The sequence below is a fragment of the Crocodylus porosus genome, unplaced genomic scaffold, assembly GCF_001723895.1.
Source record: "Crocodylus porosus isolate Cpor-Errol unplaced genomic scaffold, CroPor_comp1, whole genome shotgun sequence".
NCBI classification, from domain to species: Eukaryota; Metazoa; Chordata; order Crocodylia; family Crocodylidae; genus Crocodylus; species Crocodylus porosus.
In genome coordinates, this window is record NW_017728917.1 from 15,150,746 (window position 1) to 15,164,484 (window position 13,739).

General features: G+C 49.8%; 2 protein-coding genes across 2 annotated transcripts in view; both read right to left on the bottom strand.

Moving 5' to 3' along the window:
- The window catches only part of RPP14 (ribonuclease P/MRP subunit p14), a 5,561-nt gene extending 5,420 nt beyond the window's left edge, over positions 1-141 (bottom strand). The window contains exon 1 of the mRNA XM_019536764.1: positions 1-141. This exon is cut by the window's left edge and continues 8 nt beyond it. Within this exon, the coding sequence (XP_019392309.1) occupies positions 1-89 (89 nt within the window). The 5' untranslated portion in view covers positions 90-141.
- Positions 142-785: 644 nt separating this feature from the next.
- PRKAR2A (protein kinase cAMP-dependent type II regulatory subunit alpha) overlaps positions 786-13,739 on the bottom strand; it is a 78,502-nt gene continuing 65,548 nt past the window's right edge. Inside the window, exons 7-11 of the mRNA XM_019536762.1 lie at positions 11,439-11,540; positions 10,780-10,854; positions 7,216-7,281; positions 4,959-5,097; positions 786-4,317 (exon numbers count right to left, since the gene is read on the bottom strand). Of these exons, the coding sequence (XP_019392307.1) occupies positions 4,184-4,317; positions 4,959-5,097; positions 7,216-7,281; positions 10,780-10,854; positions 11,439-11,540 (516 nt within the window). The 3' untranslated portion in view covers positions 786-4,183. The remainder of the gene's footprint in view (positions 4,318-4,958; positions 5,098-7,215; positions 7,282-10,779; positions 10,855-11,438; positions 11,541-13,739) is intronic.

Sequence of the window (13,739 nt, forward strand, 5' to 3'; positions counted from 1 at the left end):
CGCAGGTAGTGGTGCTCGGCCGCGCTCTTCAGAACAAGCCGCTCAAGCGGGGCCCGCGGCGGCCGCTCCCCAGCGCCGCCTTCCGCCATCCCAGGGCGCCGCGTCCGGCACGTGGACAGCGCCCGGAGCGAGACCGGAACCGGAACCTCCTGGTCTCTCAGCCAACCAGCGAGCTGCTCTGCGCAGCCAATGGCAGGGCAGCAAGGCGGCTCCGCCCCCTCCGGGGCCCAGCCCATGGGAAAGGCGGATCCCTGCGAGAGGGGGCGCCTACGGCATGCGCGGGGGGCCCAGCCACGCCGCCCCGGCAGCGAACGGCTTCGCCAGCCCATGTCCCGCGCACTGCGCATTGGCGCGGGGCCGCCCGGCGGGCAAGGGCAGTCGGGGCCGCGGCCCCCGCAGCAGCGCGGGGCTCGGCCCGACCCTCCGACCCAGGTCACTGAATAAAGCACACGCACGCTGTGGGCCAGGAAGGCTGGACACAACGTCAGCTCTTTATTAACCAGCAGCGAAGCTGCCCCCGGCTCGGCGGCCCGGGCAGGTGACACTCTTCCGGCTCGCTCAGCGCCGCAGGGCGAGGACCGAGCTCTCCACAATCAGGCGTCCTTTGAGAATCAAATACTTCATGGCAGATGCATTAAAAGAAGGGTCCCCCAATGAATCCGTCAAGACAGTGACCTCGAGGCCACAGCCCAGTTTTCAGAACTGACTGTGCACTTCTCCCAGCTGACAGACCTTGGCAAGCACTTGGAGCCTTGAGGTAGCATCTTTTGGTAGAATTCAATTTCTTTTTTCTGAGCAAAGGAAAACACTAGTAGCGTATCGGCAGCTCCTGTCAGACGAGGTGGACTTCAGTAATTCTCGGAGAGTAGTGACTTTCTCTTGCAACTTCAAATACAGGTCTAGTGCTGTAGCCTGGTAGGAGAAGGCCTCTTGAAAGAAAACACGATTGAAAGAACTGGAAACAGCAGTAGCAATAATTGTAACAACAGGAAGTGACTGGAGTGAAAAAACCAAAACATTTGTATTTTGGCAAGACCGATTTACAAATACATTTTGAAAACAAACTCCCATTCTTTAACTAACTGGAAAAGAACGGATGGGGACATTCAAAGGGGGTTTGTGTCTTCCTCCGTGCAAAAATGCACTTTGTTTTTTCTATTTTTGTTGATTTTTTTTTTTTTAAAAAGAGACGGCCTTTTTTGTACACTGTGAAATCTGTGCTGCGATGGTGAACAGAGATGCTGTAATATGCCAGGACACTGTTGACTACCAAAAGCTCCTCTCACTGACTTCACAACAATCACAAGCAGGGAATCAGAAATTAAAGATACTTCTTCGGGCCTCAAAGACACCTTCCTCTTTACCCACTTTGCTGCTGAGTGCTCTTATTAAACTAGAGCTTTCCTCTGCCACTTTCCGAGAATTTCTGGCAGCTCCACTCCACTGAACAGAGAGCAGTACCTACAGGGAACTTGCATGTGTACTCAGAGACATTTGAACAAACGTGACAGAGGTGGCTGGGATAAGATGGGAAGCACCGATGCTGTCAAATGCCTACCAGCCACCATCTCCACATTGGTTCTCATCTATGTCACCACTCGCAAGCAGTCTCCCCAGCTTCGCTCAGTGCTCTAGCTGGCTAGCCAGAGAGGCTGACATGTAACCAGCCCTCTCAAAGGACACCCTCCTATGCCACACAAGATAAACCAGTCTGGCCTGGCCTGGCTCAGCACCTTCCAAATGAGACCTCCAGAATCAGCAGCCCCCCTGAGAGGCTTCTCATCTCCCTGCACCATACACGCCTCAGAGCTGGGTGGGTTGTAGCACTGCCCAAGGACAGCCGTGGGACACGGCGCTGCAGTGATGCATGCCAGCAGCCCAAGATGGGAAAACTGGGCAGGCTTGTTCCCCACTGCTCTGTGACCTCAAGACATCCCTATCTCCATTCCCTTCCTCTGCCTTCTAAAGCCGCTGAATCCTTCAGGCCCGAGCCAAGGAAGCCAGCAGGCCTTGCTTTCCTTGGACCAGGCCTCAGAACAACATATAGAGGCCAGGTCTGTGATACAGAGAAGTGATGGTTGAGACAACAGAGCCCAACTGAATTCACAGCTGTCCCCTTGATGGCTGCAGTGGAAGAAGGGAGGAGCATGAGGGAGGAGAGCTTCTGATGGCACATGTCCTTGTGACAGCACGCCATGCAGGAGCTCAGCCTGGTGCAGAGACTGCTTTGTGTGGGCTTATCTGGACGGGCTCCAGCTGGCAGCTCCACTACCCAATTCCAAGCTCCCTGGTGCTGCCCTTCCCCTGCTCATAGCTCTAATGAAAGCTCATGTCTTTGGTGTGTCACCTAGGAAGCATGAATGAAATTCCTGCTGCTTCTTTGGCTGTAGTTTAATGCAAAACAGAACCCACATGACAAAACAGGGAGCATACACCATTGCAGAATGGCTGCAGTCCGAAGAGCTGCTGGACAGCTTGATCAGGGCAGTAAGGGCATAGCAACTGGTTCTGCCCTTTCCATTACAAACCACTTGCATCACTTCGACATGCCATGCAAGCCAACTACTGTCACTGAATGACAGCATTCAACCCAGAGCGGCTCCATTCTAATAAGCAGCATGGGTAGGTGGAGGAAGAAGGCAGGATCTGCAGCCAACTGAGCTAGTGTCCAGCCAGCAGTGCTTCCCCACAGCTGTAGCTCTGCATCTTCCACTGTAGTGGAGCAGATCCATCATGCCAATGAGAAGCAGGATTCCAGACCTTTAACATCCTCTCTCTTTGCCCACATGGCCACAAGGAGTGAAGGGCAGGTCCTTTTCTGCTGGAGTCTAACATTAAAAGCTCTGCACGAGCTGTAGAGACTGAGGATGGAAAGGCTCATTAGAGTTATTATTACCTGAAAAGTCAGTGTTGTTGTAGAAAGATTCTGGGTTTTGCCATAAAAAGGTCCCTCTTGATGTCTGATTCTCATTTAGATAATACTCTGATAAAATCTCAGCAGAAGGAGAAGTCTGTCTAATAGATGCTGCAATTTAAACAGGTATTTTAGATAACTACCATTAGCTGAATTATTACCTAAACCATAAGATCTCCCAAACATACTGGCTGCTTTGTTAGCAAAGGTGCTGGCTTCACAAAGTCAAACACTGCTAACTCGTGAAAGGTTTAACAAGGAGACTTGGCATTTGGAAGCATCTTTGTGTCTAATCCAGTTAGATTACAATAAAATATTAGGACTAAGGAGAGCTCATGTAAGTACATAAATATTCTTCCTTTAAATTACAAAAAAATTGCCTCCTTAAAAAGAGTTTTAAAACTGACCCAGACAACAGTAGTGCCACGTGAAGTCTAGCAGTACAGAGGATCTCTCCAAGACAGAGGGTCATATGTTGCAATGCCTCAATCGTAAAACCTGCCCAGGTGAGGAGACGAGGAGATCTGGGGGACAATACAGCTACAGCCCCTTCAGGCCACTCCATCTCTTACTGCACAAGCCAAACCCCATGGGCTCTGGCAGCGCAAAGAAGCAGAGCCGTTCTCTGTGCTACTGGGGACACGCCTGTTCCCCCCCCCCCACTCGGCTGCACTAGAGAACTGCAGTTTTTGCAGCTTCCAGACAGTGGCGCAGCACCTCTGTGCCAACTTATTCATGGCTCTGACAGGTTCAGCCCCCTTGATACTGTCAACCTCAAACCCAAGTGCAGCAACTACAACCAGATTTTTGCCGCTCTGTAAGGGAAGTGTCAAAGGAAGATAGCAAAAGCCTGTAACAGGAAGGCAGCGCCCGCCGTGGAGGGTAAGCAGCCTGCCGTTACAGACCACACTCTGAAAACTTATCACTACAAGACAAGAAGGAAAGAGAGGGCTCCATATGTTTTACACTTTGGGTTTCGTATCAGGCACTTATTGTTGGAGAGACACGCCACTCTGAGCCAAGCAAGTGAATAAAGGGTTAGATTCATCTTTAAACTAGGCCTAATAATGACATTTCAGCAGCAAAGTGGAGGCATGGAGCAAGCCTCTACCCATCCATCTGTGCTGAGACTTATTTTATGGTTCTAAAATGCCCAAGAAGACAGCAGCAGTAACTGTTCCATAGTGTCCATTTTTTCTTGTGTGTTGTGTTGCTGAAAGGAGGCTTTTCTGTGTCTTGAACTGAGAAGGCATTGAAGGCGCCCTATGCCTAATTCCCTGGATCCATCAGGTCCATGCTGGAGCCAAACAGTGCCACCAGCTGCTCCTCATAATGTGTTATATTCCTCTTCATAATGTCCATGCAGGGCCCGAGCAACCTCTCAAATGCTTGCACGTCCATGACTAGAGAGAAACACAAGGAGAGAAGGGGACACATAACCAGCTACTCCAGAACAAGGAAATGCCCAGCTGGCATCTCCTCCCAGCTGGCAACGCCTGGAAAATGAGTCCAGCCCACCTGGTTTCAGTGCTTCAGCAGAAGCCACTTCCCACAGAAATCAGGCTTCCAATTTGACACTGCTGTCCTTGCATGGAGCCACAGCCCTGCCCTTAGGATAGACAAGCAGGTCAAATGCAACTGCAGGACAGCCACAGCTGAATTATCTCAAAGTCCCAAGTGACACGTGCTCCCCAGTAAAAGTCAGGCCAGACGGAGGCCGTGCTTTCATGCTGCCCACCACACTGCAGATCTCCTGGAGTCTGCCCATGATCCCCCTGTCCGGGGACAGCAGGCACCAGGTGAGGGCCAGAAACAACATCTAAGCTATTCTGTGATTCCAAACCCCTCCAAAAAGGGGGCAGGCTGCAAAGGGGCAGGAGGAAGGAAACGGTGGTTCCCAGAGAGATAATGAAAGCCCCTCCTAGGCCAAGCCTCCGGCCCTAACTGAGGTACCAACAGGCATTGGGGGCCTAAGTGGCTCCACAGCCACCTAGAACAGCACTCGGCAGCGGAGGCGATGGGGAATGGCATGAGGAATCCTTACCTAAACACTTGACCTCCCCAACAGCGTAGGCAGAGGCTGCTCTGGGTTTGTTGGTAACAAGCGCAAGCTCTCCAAAATACTGTCCCTTGTGACACCGGGCAATCTCCACTTCCTGGTTAGCCTCTTTACTTGTCATTGTCTGTACCGGAAGAGAAGGCGAGAAGCAGGTATTTTTGTTACTGTACAGCAGTATGCATACAGCTCTTCCTTCAGAGAGGACCACAGATGTGTGACGGGTCAGCACTCTACGCCAGGGGCGGGCAATTATTTTGGGCGGAGGGCCACTCACCCAGTTTTGGCAAGCTGTCGAGGGCCACATAGGTAGCCCCGCCCCTTGACCACCACCTTGGGACCAATGTCCCAGGGCCAGCACCGGTGGGGCCCAGAGCGGGGCACAGGCCGCCAGGGGTCTGTGGAGCCGGGCTGGGCTGCACCAGCAGGGAGGGGAGAGCTGGCCCGGCTCCATAGAGCCCCTGCCAGCTGGGACCTTGCACTCCTGCCATCTTGCTCTGGGCCCCACCGGCACTGGCCCCGAGACACTGGTGCGGGCCCTGTGCTGCCACTAGCCCCCAAGCCCTGCAGTACAGACAGGGAGCAGCACACAGCCCCGATCCCCTGCTCGCCAGCAGGGAAGAAGCAGGTGCTGAGCACGGGGAAAAGTGCCCCTCACCTGACCCATGGCTGGTGCCCCACATTGCAGCCCCGCGTGGGGCTGTCCGGAGCAGGCACAGGCAGCCTCATGCAGGCTGTGAGCGGCTACAGCACGGCGCTGGCTATGGGGCAGGCAAGGGACCACTTTTCTCTGAGCAGGGAAGGAACCCACGGAAAAGCTGAGCGCGGGGCAGGGGCGAAGCAGCCCTGCCCCATGGCTGGTTCACCGCGCTGCTGCAGGCACTCGCAGCCCACATGGGGCTGTCCGGAGCAGGCACAGGGAGCCCCACACAGGCTGCGAGCAGCTGCAGTGCAGGGCACTGGGCATGGGCGGGGCTGCTCCCCGCCACTCACCCCCCACTCCAACTTACCTGAGCTTCCCATGTGGGGGCAGCTACTTGCTCCCAGCCCAAAAACCCAGGATGGGGCTTCTGGCTGGGGGGCGGGGCCAGGAGGGCCAGCTGTTTTGGGAGTCTGCTGGGCTTCCCCTGGGTCCTACTGCCCTTGGTTCCTGTTATTTTTTTCCAGGAACCAAGGGTAGAGAAATATTAATTTTCTACCTTTTTTAGGGGCCCCGCAACCCAGATAGAATGACCTCACGGGCCGTATTTTGCCCACCTCTGCTCTAAGCACAGGACCTTTAGATTATTCCCTGGATCTAGCACACACATTGAGCATGACGCACACACGGTTTTGCTTCCAGTTTGTAGGGGAGAGGTACCAGTTTCAAAACAAGTCTCTACTAAAAAGGCTTAAGAAAGGCAGAGGGTTAAAAAGACTCCACACTCTAACTACTGGTTGATAGCCACCGACTCTAGTCCCACCATGGCAGGTCTCCACGTTCAGTGTTTGGAAGAACACACCACAGTTGGCTTTTGCAAGAGAAGCATGTGGCTTGGACAGACATGCAGCATCATCCCAGCCTGTTCTGATGGCCACAAGCCACCATGGGGAAGACAAAGACTGCCTCCAAGGGCTGAGCAAATACCAGATCTTAACACAAGCTGGGAGAGATTGTGGAAGTGCTGTACAATAAACTGCAGGCCAAGGTCTTCCAGGGCCCCTGTCCTGGGGAAGGGTGCCCAGTACCAGCAGTTCCAGGGGAAGATGTAAAAAAACCTCCCTTAGTCCTACTGCCAGGCACAGCTTCTCAGGCCCATGCACCATGCCCCTGACCACGCGCTGTGACCACAGATGTACACAGGCAGTACATGCCAGCAATCCTGCCTGGGCCTCTTTAAAACAAATAGTTCAGAACAGAGCGCTTGGGCAAATTGTTTATCATTTTCCTTCCACAATCACTTGCACTTGTCATCACTCAAGTCGGCCTGTCATCATAGAGCCCAGTCCTCTTACACCATCAAGCCCTTCAGCAAGCCTCTGCCCTTCTGCCGTCTTGATTAACTTACATAATTATGTCTCGTCTGCAGGTCTGCCATCTCATTACCAACATGCAAGGAACAAATCTGCTAGCCACTACCAGCCCTTGAATGGATAGATCCCTGGCAGATGCTTGTTAACCTCTGCCCTACTGAAAACTAACCGTTTGTACCCAAGTCCATCTTCAGAGCACCTTACCTTGCCCTGCAATTCTTTTTGAACTCACCTTGCTCTTAATCAAGATTTTGACTTCACCAGATTCTACAATGTAAAAGCTGTCTGCTTTATCACCCTGTGAGAACAAGAGGGGAAACAGCAAATTAGTCACCAGCCTATTACAAGAGGCAGAAATTATATTCAGCTTTTCACTCTAAACTGGGCTTTGATTTGAGTACGATCACAGGTAAAAATTTTTGCAATATGTAGCATAGAAGTTGGTCTAAAATGGGCTATAGCAGTATCTGAGGATAGAGGAACACTAATAATATCAGCCTGGCTTAAAGGAAGAAAGATTAAACTTGTGAAGTTTAGGAAGAACACCGCAAGGAAGTCGAACAGGAAGGTTTTTAGAAGTACCTCCAGACAGAGAGAAAGACAAGAATAAACAGAAGCTTTATAAGCACAAGAATGCAGGGCAGGTACAGGAAGGTTTCAGAAGAGCCAACATAAGAAGCAGCTAATTATCCTCAGCTTTCAGCAACAGCCTTGTGGAGGAAGCAGTCTAATTATCTATGCTGGCATATGGGAAGGCAAAGGGTAAATGAAAATAAAGCATCTGACAAAATTACGTGTCTGCCTGCAGAGCCCAAGAAAACAGCCATTAACTAGCAAAACTAGCACAGGCTCAGATCTCTGGAAACAACTTTCAACAAAACATCTGGAATCTGCAGAGGTTCCTGATGCCTGGAAAATACTACACGTGGTAGCCAAAGCCAACGGCAAGAATGAACCACCAGCAAATTAGCCTGATACATTCTGGACAAGACACAACAAGAGAATCCAAAATACAAACTACTGTTTGGTTTTTTTGTTTGTTTGTTTGGGGGGGAGGGGGAGGCAAGGTGCCTAAAAGCTGCAGATTTCTTAAAACTAAGCCATGCCAGCCAATCACATGGTGCCGTCAGCAATAAGACAACAGGGAGCAGGATTTTAATATTCAATACGAATGCATGGTTTAATGTAATGTGGAGTGCTTTATTAATATTATTAATGAGATGTAAATGCATTCAACTAGGGAAAGGAATAAAAGATTAGCTGGTGCCCAGATACCTGCACAGCAAACAGATGCAAGAAACATTATGGACTGGCCCCAGACAATCAGCTAAATGAACCTGCAGTGCAAGCAGAATGGGGGAAAACAGGTCTGGATATACATATGCACCTGATTAACTGATCCTCCCAGTACTCTGGGGGTCACCCTCAGGTTATGGAATGAACTACCCAAATCTCACCAAGGCATAAGCCCTTAATGAAGATTGTTTGTGCTTAGAAACTTGTGAGAGTTTAATCTCCTGATGATCTCCTGTGCTGTGCAAGGCTTTCCCAGCACATGCAGCTGTGTGTTGGTCTGAGCATGAAAACGGTAAATGGTTTGTTTCAGGGCAATGCGGAGGAGGAAGCAGAACAGAACCCAGATCTGCAAAGTGAGCAGCGGCAGGGGGAGTAGACAGGTCGTCAAAGAGGTGAAAGAAACAGGGTCTGGAAGAGACAGAGAGACCAGCTGGATAAGGAAAGTGGGAGTCAGTAAGGCAAGGAGAGGCTGGGATGAACAGACTAGGACTGGCAAGGTGAGGAGAAAGGAAGGGAGACAGGGAGATGGGGCTGGGCAAGGAGGGGGTCAGCTTTGAGAAACAAGCAGGAAAAAAAACTGTCCAGTAGAGCACAGCCCCGTCCAGGCAAGGAACAGTCCTCAGTCCCCAGTGTCTCCCCTTCCTCTGCTGTCAGCAACTAGCTATGACACACACTGGCAAAGCATCTCAGCCCACCCATGATGCCACTGCTGCTATCACTGTTTCTGCCAGATCTAGGGCCACTGGTCTGTGCAGTGGATCCAACAGCCCAGAAGCCGGTAAAGGCTCCCATGGTGTCTTTATGCCACATGACAGCACTCGTGTTTCCAGCCAGCCAGCCTTTTGAACAGTTATGTGCAACAGATGCATAAAATACCAAGGAGTTTGTGTAGCCAGGTATTCAAACACTGGGAAGCACCAGAATTCAGGCTGCACTGAGAACATAAGCACACCCCTCTCCACACACCCTGAGGCATTTGTAAGGATGTGATCACAGAGCACCTTTGCCAAAGGACCTTGGCACCATGCAGTGCACAGGCTGGACCTGTGGATGAGCCAGAAATATTTAGTGAGCAAAGTCTGGCTGGCAGGGCCATGTGCTGCAGAAGCTGGAAGCCACATGCTGAACAAGGGGCAGCAGGAAGAGGAAGTGTGGCTTCCTGGTGAAGGTAGGTGCTGCCCTGGGGAACTTTTCTCCGTCTCTGGACAGGCTTTAAGTGATACTAATTAGCAGAGACACCCATCACAGGTAGCTGACCTAATACAAGCTCTTTGTTTGCTGGCACACCTGGGGCCTGGATTAGAGAAGTGCTGTGCAGTGCACTGAAGCCAACAGGAGCTGTGCTCTGAACACTGTGTACTTTAAAAGTCAGGTCCTAGATGTCTCACTGGACAGCTGCAATTGCATGCTTGTGACCATGTTACTTAGCGTCCCCATTCCTCATCTGAAAATGGGGCTAATACACAGTCGTCTCACGAGTGTTGTGAAAATAAACCCATTCACATTAGCCAGGCACTAAGGCCCATAAAAATCCATAGGGAAATGAATCCTTCTGTCGTCTGAGAAGGGTCTGAACACCAGGTAGGAAATATGGAACAAGGAGAAAACAATATATTGAGCAGCAGCTCATTACGGGATCCGCAGCATCCTGCCCATGGGGGGGAAGGAGGCAGTGCTCCCTCCTCTGGAAAGAATGCGATGCCATTAATGACTGTCTCATATTGCAGGTGTACAAAGGGTTGAATTAAGGTTGTGTGCGCAACCATGTTTCTGACATGCTCATTTTAGAGTATCTGACTGTGCAACTGGAATAGCGCTCTTGTAACTGTTCTATACATGTGCATGGCATGTAGATGGGAAATACAGAAATTATGGAGAATCAGACAGAGGGTAACTAGCCAAGAAGCAGGGGAACAGGGAAGAGGGAGAAAAGGAGACACAACTACAACCTAAAAATACATTCCAGAGTGAAAGAAGGGAAGTGGGCTTAGGAAGATAGCACAGCAAGGAGCAACAGCCCAAGGCCAAGTGCGAAGCCTCTGCAACAGAGTCAAAAGATAGACCATGCCTAGACGTGATACCACTCCTCTGCCCTACCGGAGGCAGACGCCTCTCTGAGCAGCGTCCTGGGAAATCCCAAACCATTGACAGCAGGCTAGATAACCCAGGAGACCCAGCCTATAAACATCCCTGAGGAGACTAGTCAACCCGAATGTTCTCACATTTCATGATGGCTGGAATACCAGACCTGCCAGGAACGTTACCAGGCACTAAGCTGAATGCACTGTGGAGGTGTAGAAAATATCAATTCAGACCACAAATTCCACTGGCAACATTTAAAAGGATAAATCCGTGATTTGTTGAGATTTTTAAAAATAAGATGTATGACTGGACTGCTAACTCCTCATGTTCCCAGATGTGACACTCAGGTCTCTGTTTCTGACTTTAATTCCAAGATTAAATGTTGCTTGGTGGGGCGGGAGGTTCACACTCCAAATACCTGAGAAATGATGCGCTCTCCATCTTGATAAATCTTTTCCCCTATCACATCAGCTATCTTCATACGCTCTGAAACCTACAAGAGAAAAACATTAGACTCCATTCAGCCCGCAAGCACCCACTGCAGCACAGGTCCATTTAGATTCAGAAACCAGTCACTTCCCTACCAAACAAGCATTCACAGGCAAGTCTACAAGTTAACAGTGAAAAGGCTTGTGTTTGGGTAGTGACAAACAGGCACGCTACAACGGATGCTTTGCCATATGGTAGCACAGCTCTCAAGAACAGCATGCACAGGGAAGGACAGCTTCTGAGTTGTAGCCTAAACTTTTTATTGGATCCTTTTGATTTCCCCCCACAAGATGAAATCAGCAAGCTTCCGGTCCACTTACGACCAGAAAAAAAAAGTGAACAAAAATGTTGCAGAACTGCAGCAAAATAACGTAAATTGACCTGACCTCCTAATTCGATGTTAAACTAGCTTCTATTTCAAAAACTAGTCTAAACAAAAGCCAAAAACCAAACTGAAGCAAAAACAAAAAGAGAAACACCTTACAAGCACTGTATTATCATGCTGAAAAGAAATTTTAATAGACATGCTGGAACCAGTGCCAAGAACATAAATGGATGCTCACAGCCATCTCCCCCAAAAGACTTTACCTCCAGTGATTTAAGAAGGGGCACGGACTCAATGAATAATTCATATGTCTTCCTCTTCTTTGCATTGTTTTTCAATATAATCCTTCTAAATGTCACTCGATCCTGCAAGAGAGAGCAGAGTTAAATTTCCTCAGGCCAAAACAGCCGTTGTTTAAGAGATCTGCAAAGCCAGAAGGCTGCAAGTATTAGTCAGTGTGTTTGAAGGGTCTATTGTTAAAATAGGACCTCTATCAAATCATCACTGCCGACTGCTTCTACAAGTGCTGCAGTGTTGACTCGAAACAGTAAGGATGACAAAACCCCCAAGTGATCTTCCCCAGATAAGTTTTGGAAATCCCAGTTTTATTCTGTCTGGCGTTGGTTTTCAGTACATTTTCCATCTCAGCCTCCCACGCACCATGTAAAGGAGTCACGATCTCTTTTGTTTCCTCCATTAGGAACGGGGACTTGGAACCCTTAACATGACAGCTTCCTAACAGCTGCAAGCATGACTGTACTTGGCTTTTCACTTCCTGGGACCAAGAGCTTTGCAGGGTTCAGAAAGGGACCAAACATTTAGATGAGTAACACTAATACCCTGGTTTCACAGCAAATATTAAGAGTAAACAGTCTGGAAGATGTAAAGCCTGCCTCTTACTCTGGGGGCTTAAGGGAAAAACTTTCCTTAGGGACAGGCCACTCCATAGCTGCCAAGCGTCCATTTGTGTCATCTTCTTAAGAGTCTCTCTCCAGTAGGTCCCAGGCTCTGCTGGAGCAAGACAGTGGACCAGATGGGCCCCAGTCCCATTCACTACGGCTGTTCTACCCTCCTCCTCCTCCCGTCCAGCACGGCACAGCCACTAGGTGGCAGCACTTGACCAAACCAAAGCTTCCCAGGCACCAGAGCCGACACTCCCGTTTTATTACCTGCATTATCACAAGTATTGAAATGCTAAAAATTTCCTCTCAGCAACCTTAGGGAAGGGTTCTGTACTGCCACCTGCAATTGGGGTTCAATCGCTGGAGCCAGCTGTAAAGAGAGTATGTTTAGCCCAAGGACAGGGTGATTTGGGCACTTACCATCTATTCTGTGCCCCAGCAGGGAGCCATGGCCCTGGTTAGGATCAGCACTGGGTCCTATCAAGAGCAAGACTTGAAGGAGTTGCAATGGAAAAGGTACAAGTACTTGTAAGAACGCAGGGAACTGTGGGAAGGAGAAGTGTAGGAGACAGATCAAGGAAAGACGCGGGTTCACGTGCCCAAAAATAATTCAGATAAACAACTGCGGGCCTGTGGCCCATCTCTGTGACCAGGACCACCTGGCATTTCCTGGAAACATCACAGCTGAAATCTCTGTTGAAGAGGGATTTGACAGATACAAGGGGGGGGGGCTTTGGTTACATCCAAGCTGGGGAGAGGGGCAGAGTCCATGAGTAAGAGACTGCCTAGAGGAAAGTGAATAAATTAACAGCCGAGCTAGTACCAGAGGATCAGAGAAGGGGTGACAGGATACAAACATGGACAAAGACATGGGGCTCCAGCCTGCATTCAGTGTAGGATACAGGGGAAGACAGCGGCAGGACTGAAGAGAGAAGTCTCATGACTGAACCCCCCAGGAATGATCTCAGTGCAGCATTCTGCATGATTCCACTTGGATGGATGGTTTAGTCAGGGATGATCCTGCCCTGAGCAGGGGAACAGACAAGACAACTTTATCAGGTCCCTTCCAGCCCAACTTCTATGACCCGCAAAAAGTAAGGTGAGCCAGCAGAAGGGAGGATTTTCAGTAACAAGAAAGATGAAGAACTGGGTGACCATTTTAGTGCCGTCAGAAGCAGCAGCAAGATTTGGGCATTGTCTCAGAGATGGCAGTCAATGCTGAAGGATGGTGGTAAATCACAGAGAAAGGACTGGAGGAGGAAAATGAAGATGAGTTCAGTCTTGGTTGAAGGAGTGCAAGGGAAATAGGGGCCATCAATAAAGAAGGACAGACAAGAAACCCCTTGGATGAAAAGAGAAAAGGAAATAGGAAAGCAATAGCAAGTTGTACTGATTTTTCTCTGAAATAGCTGATTAGATCTTGTGTGGAGACATAGGGGAATCCTGTAAAGACATCTGAAGTTGGGACTGAGGGTATGAGAACCAGCAAGGGAAGAGCAGTACTGTTCAACCAGGCAGACAGCAGAAAAACCTGCAATGGAGGAAATGTGCTTGGGTCATGAAGCTCTCCTCAGAGGCTTTCCATAGCACAGAAGCAGAGAACATGGATATTCATAGATGCTAGGGTCGGAAGGGACCTCAATAGATCATCGAGTCCGACCC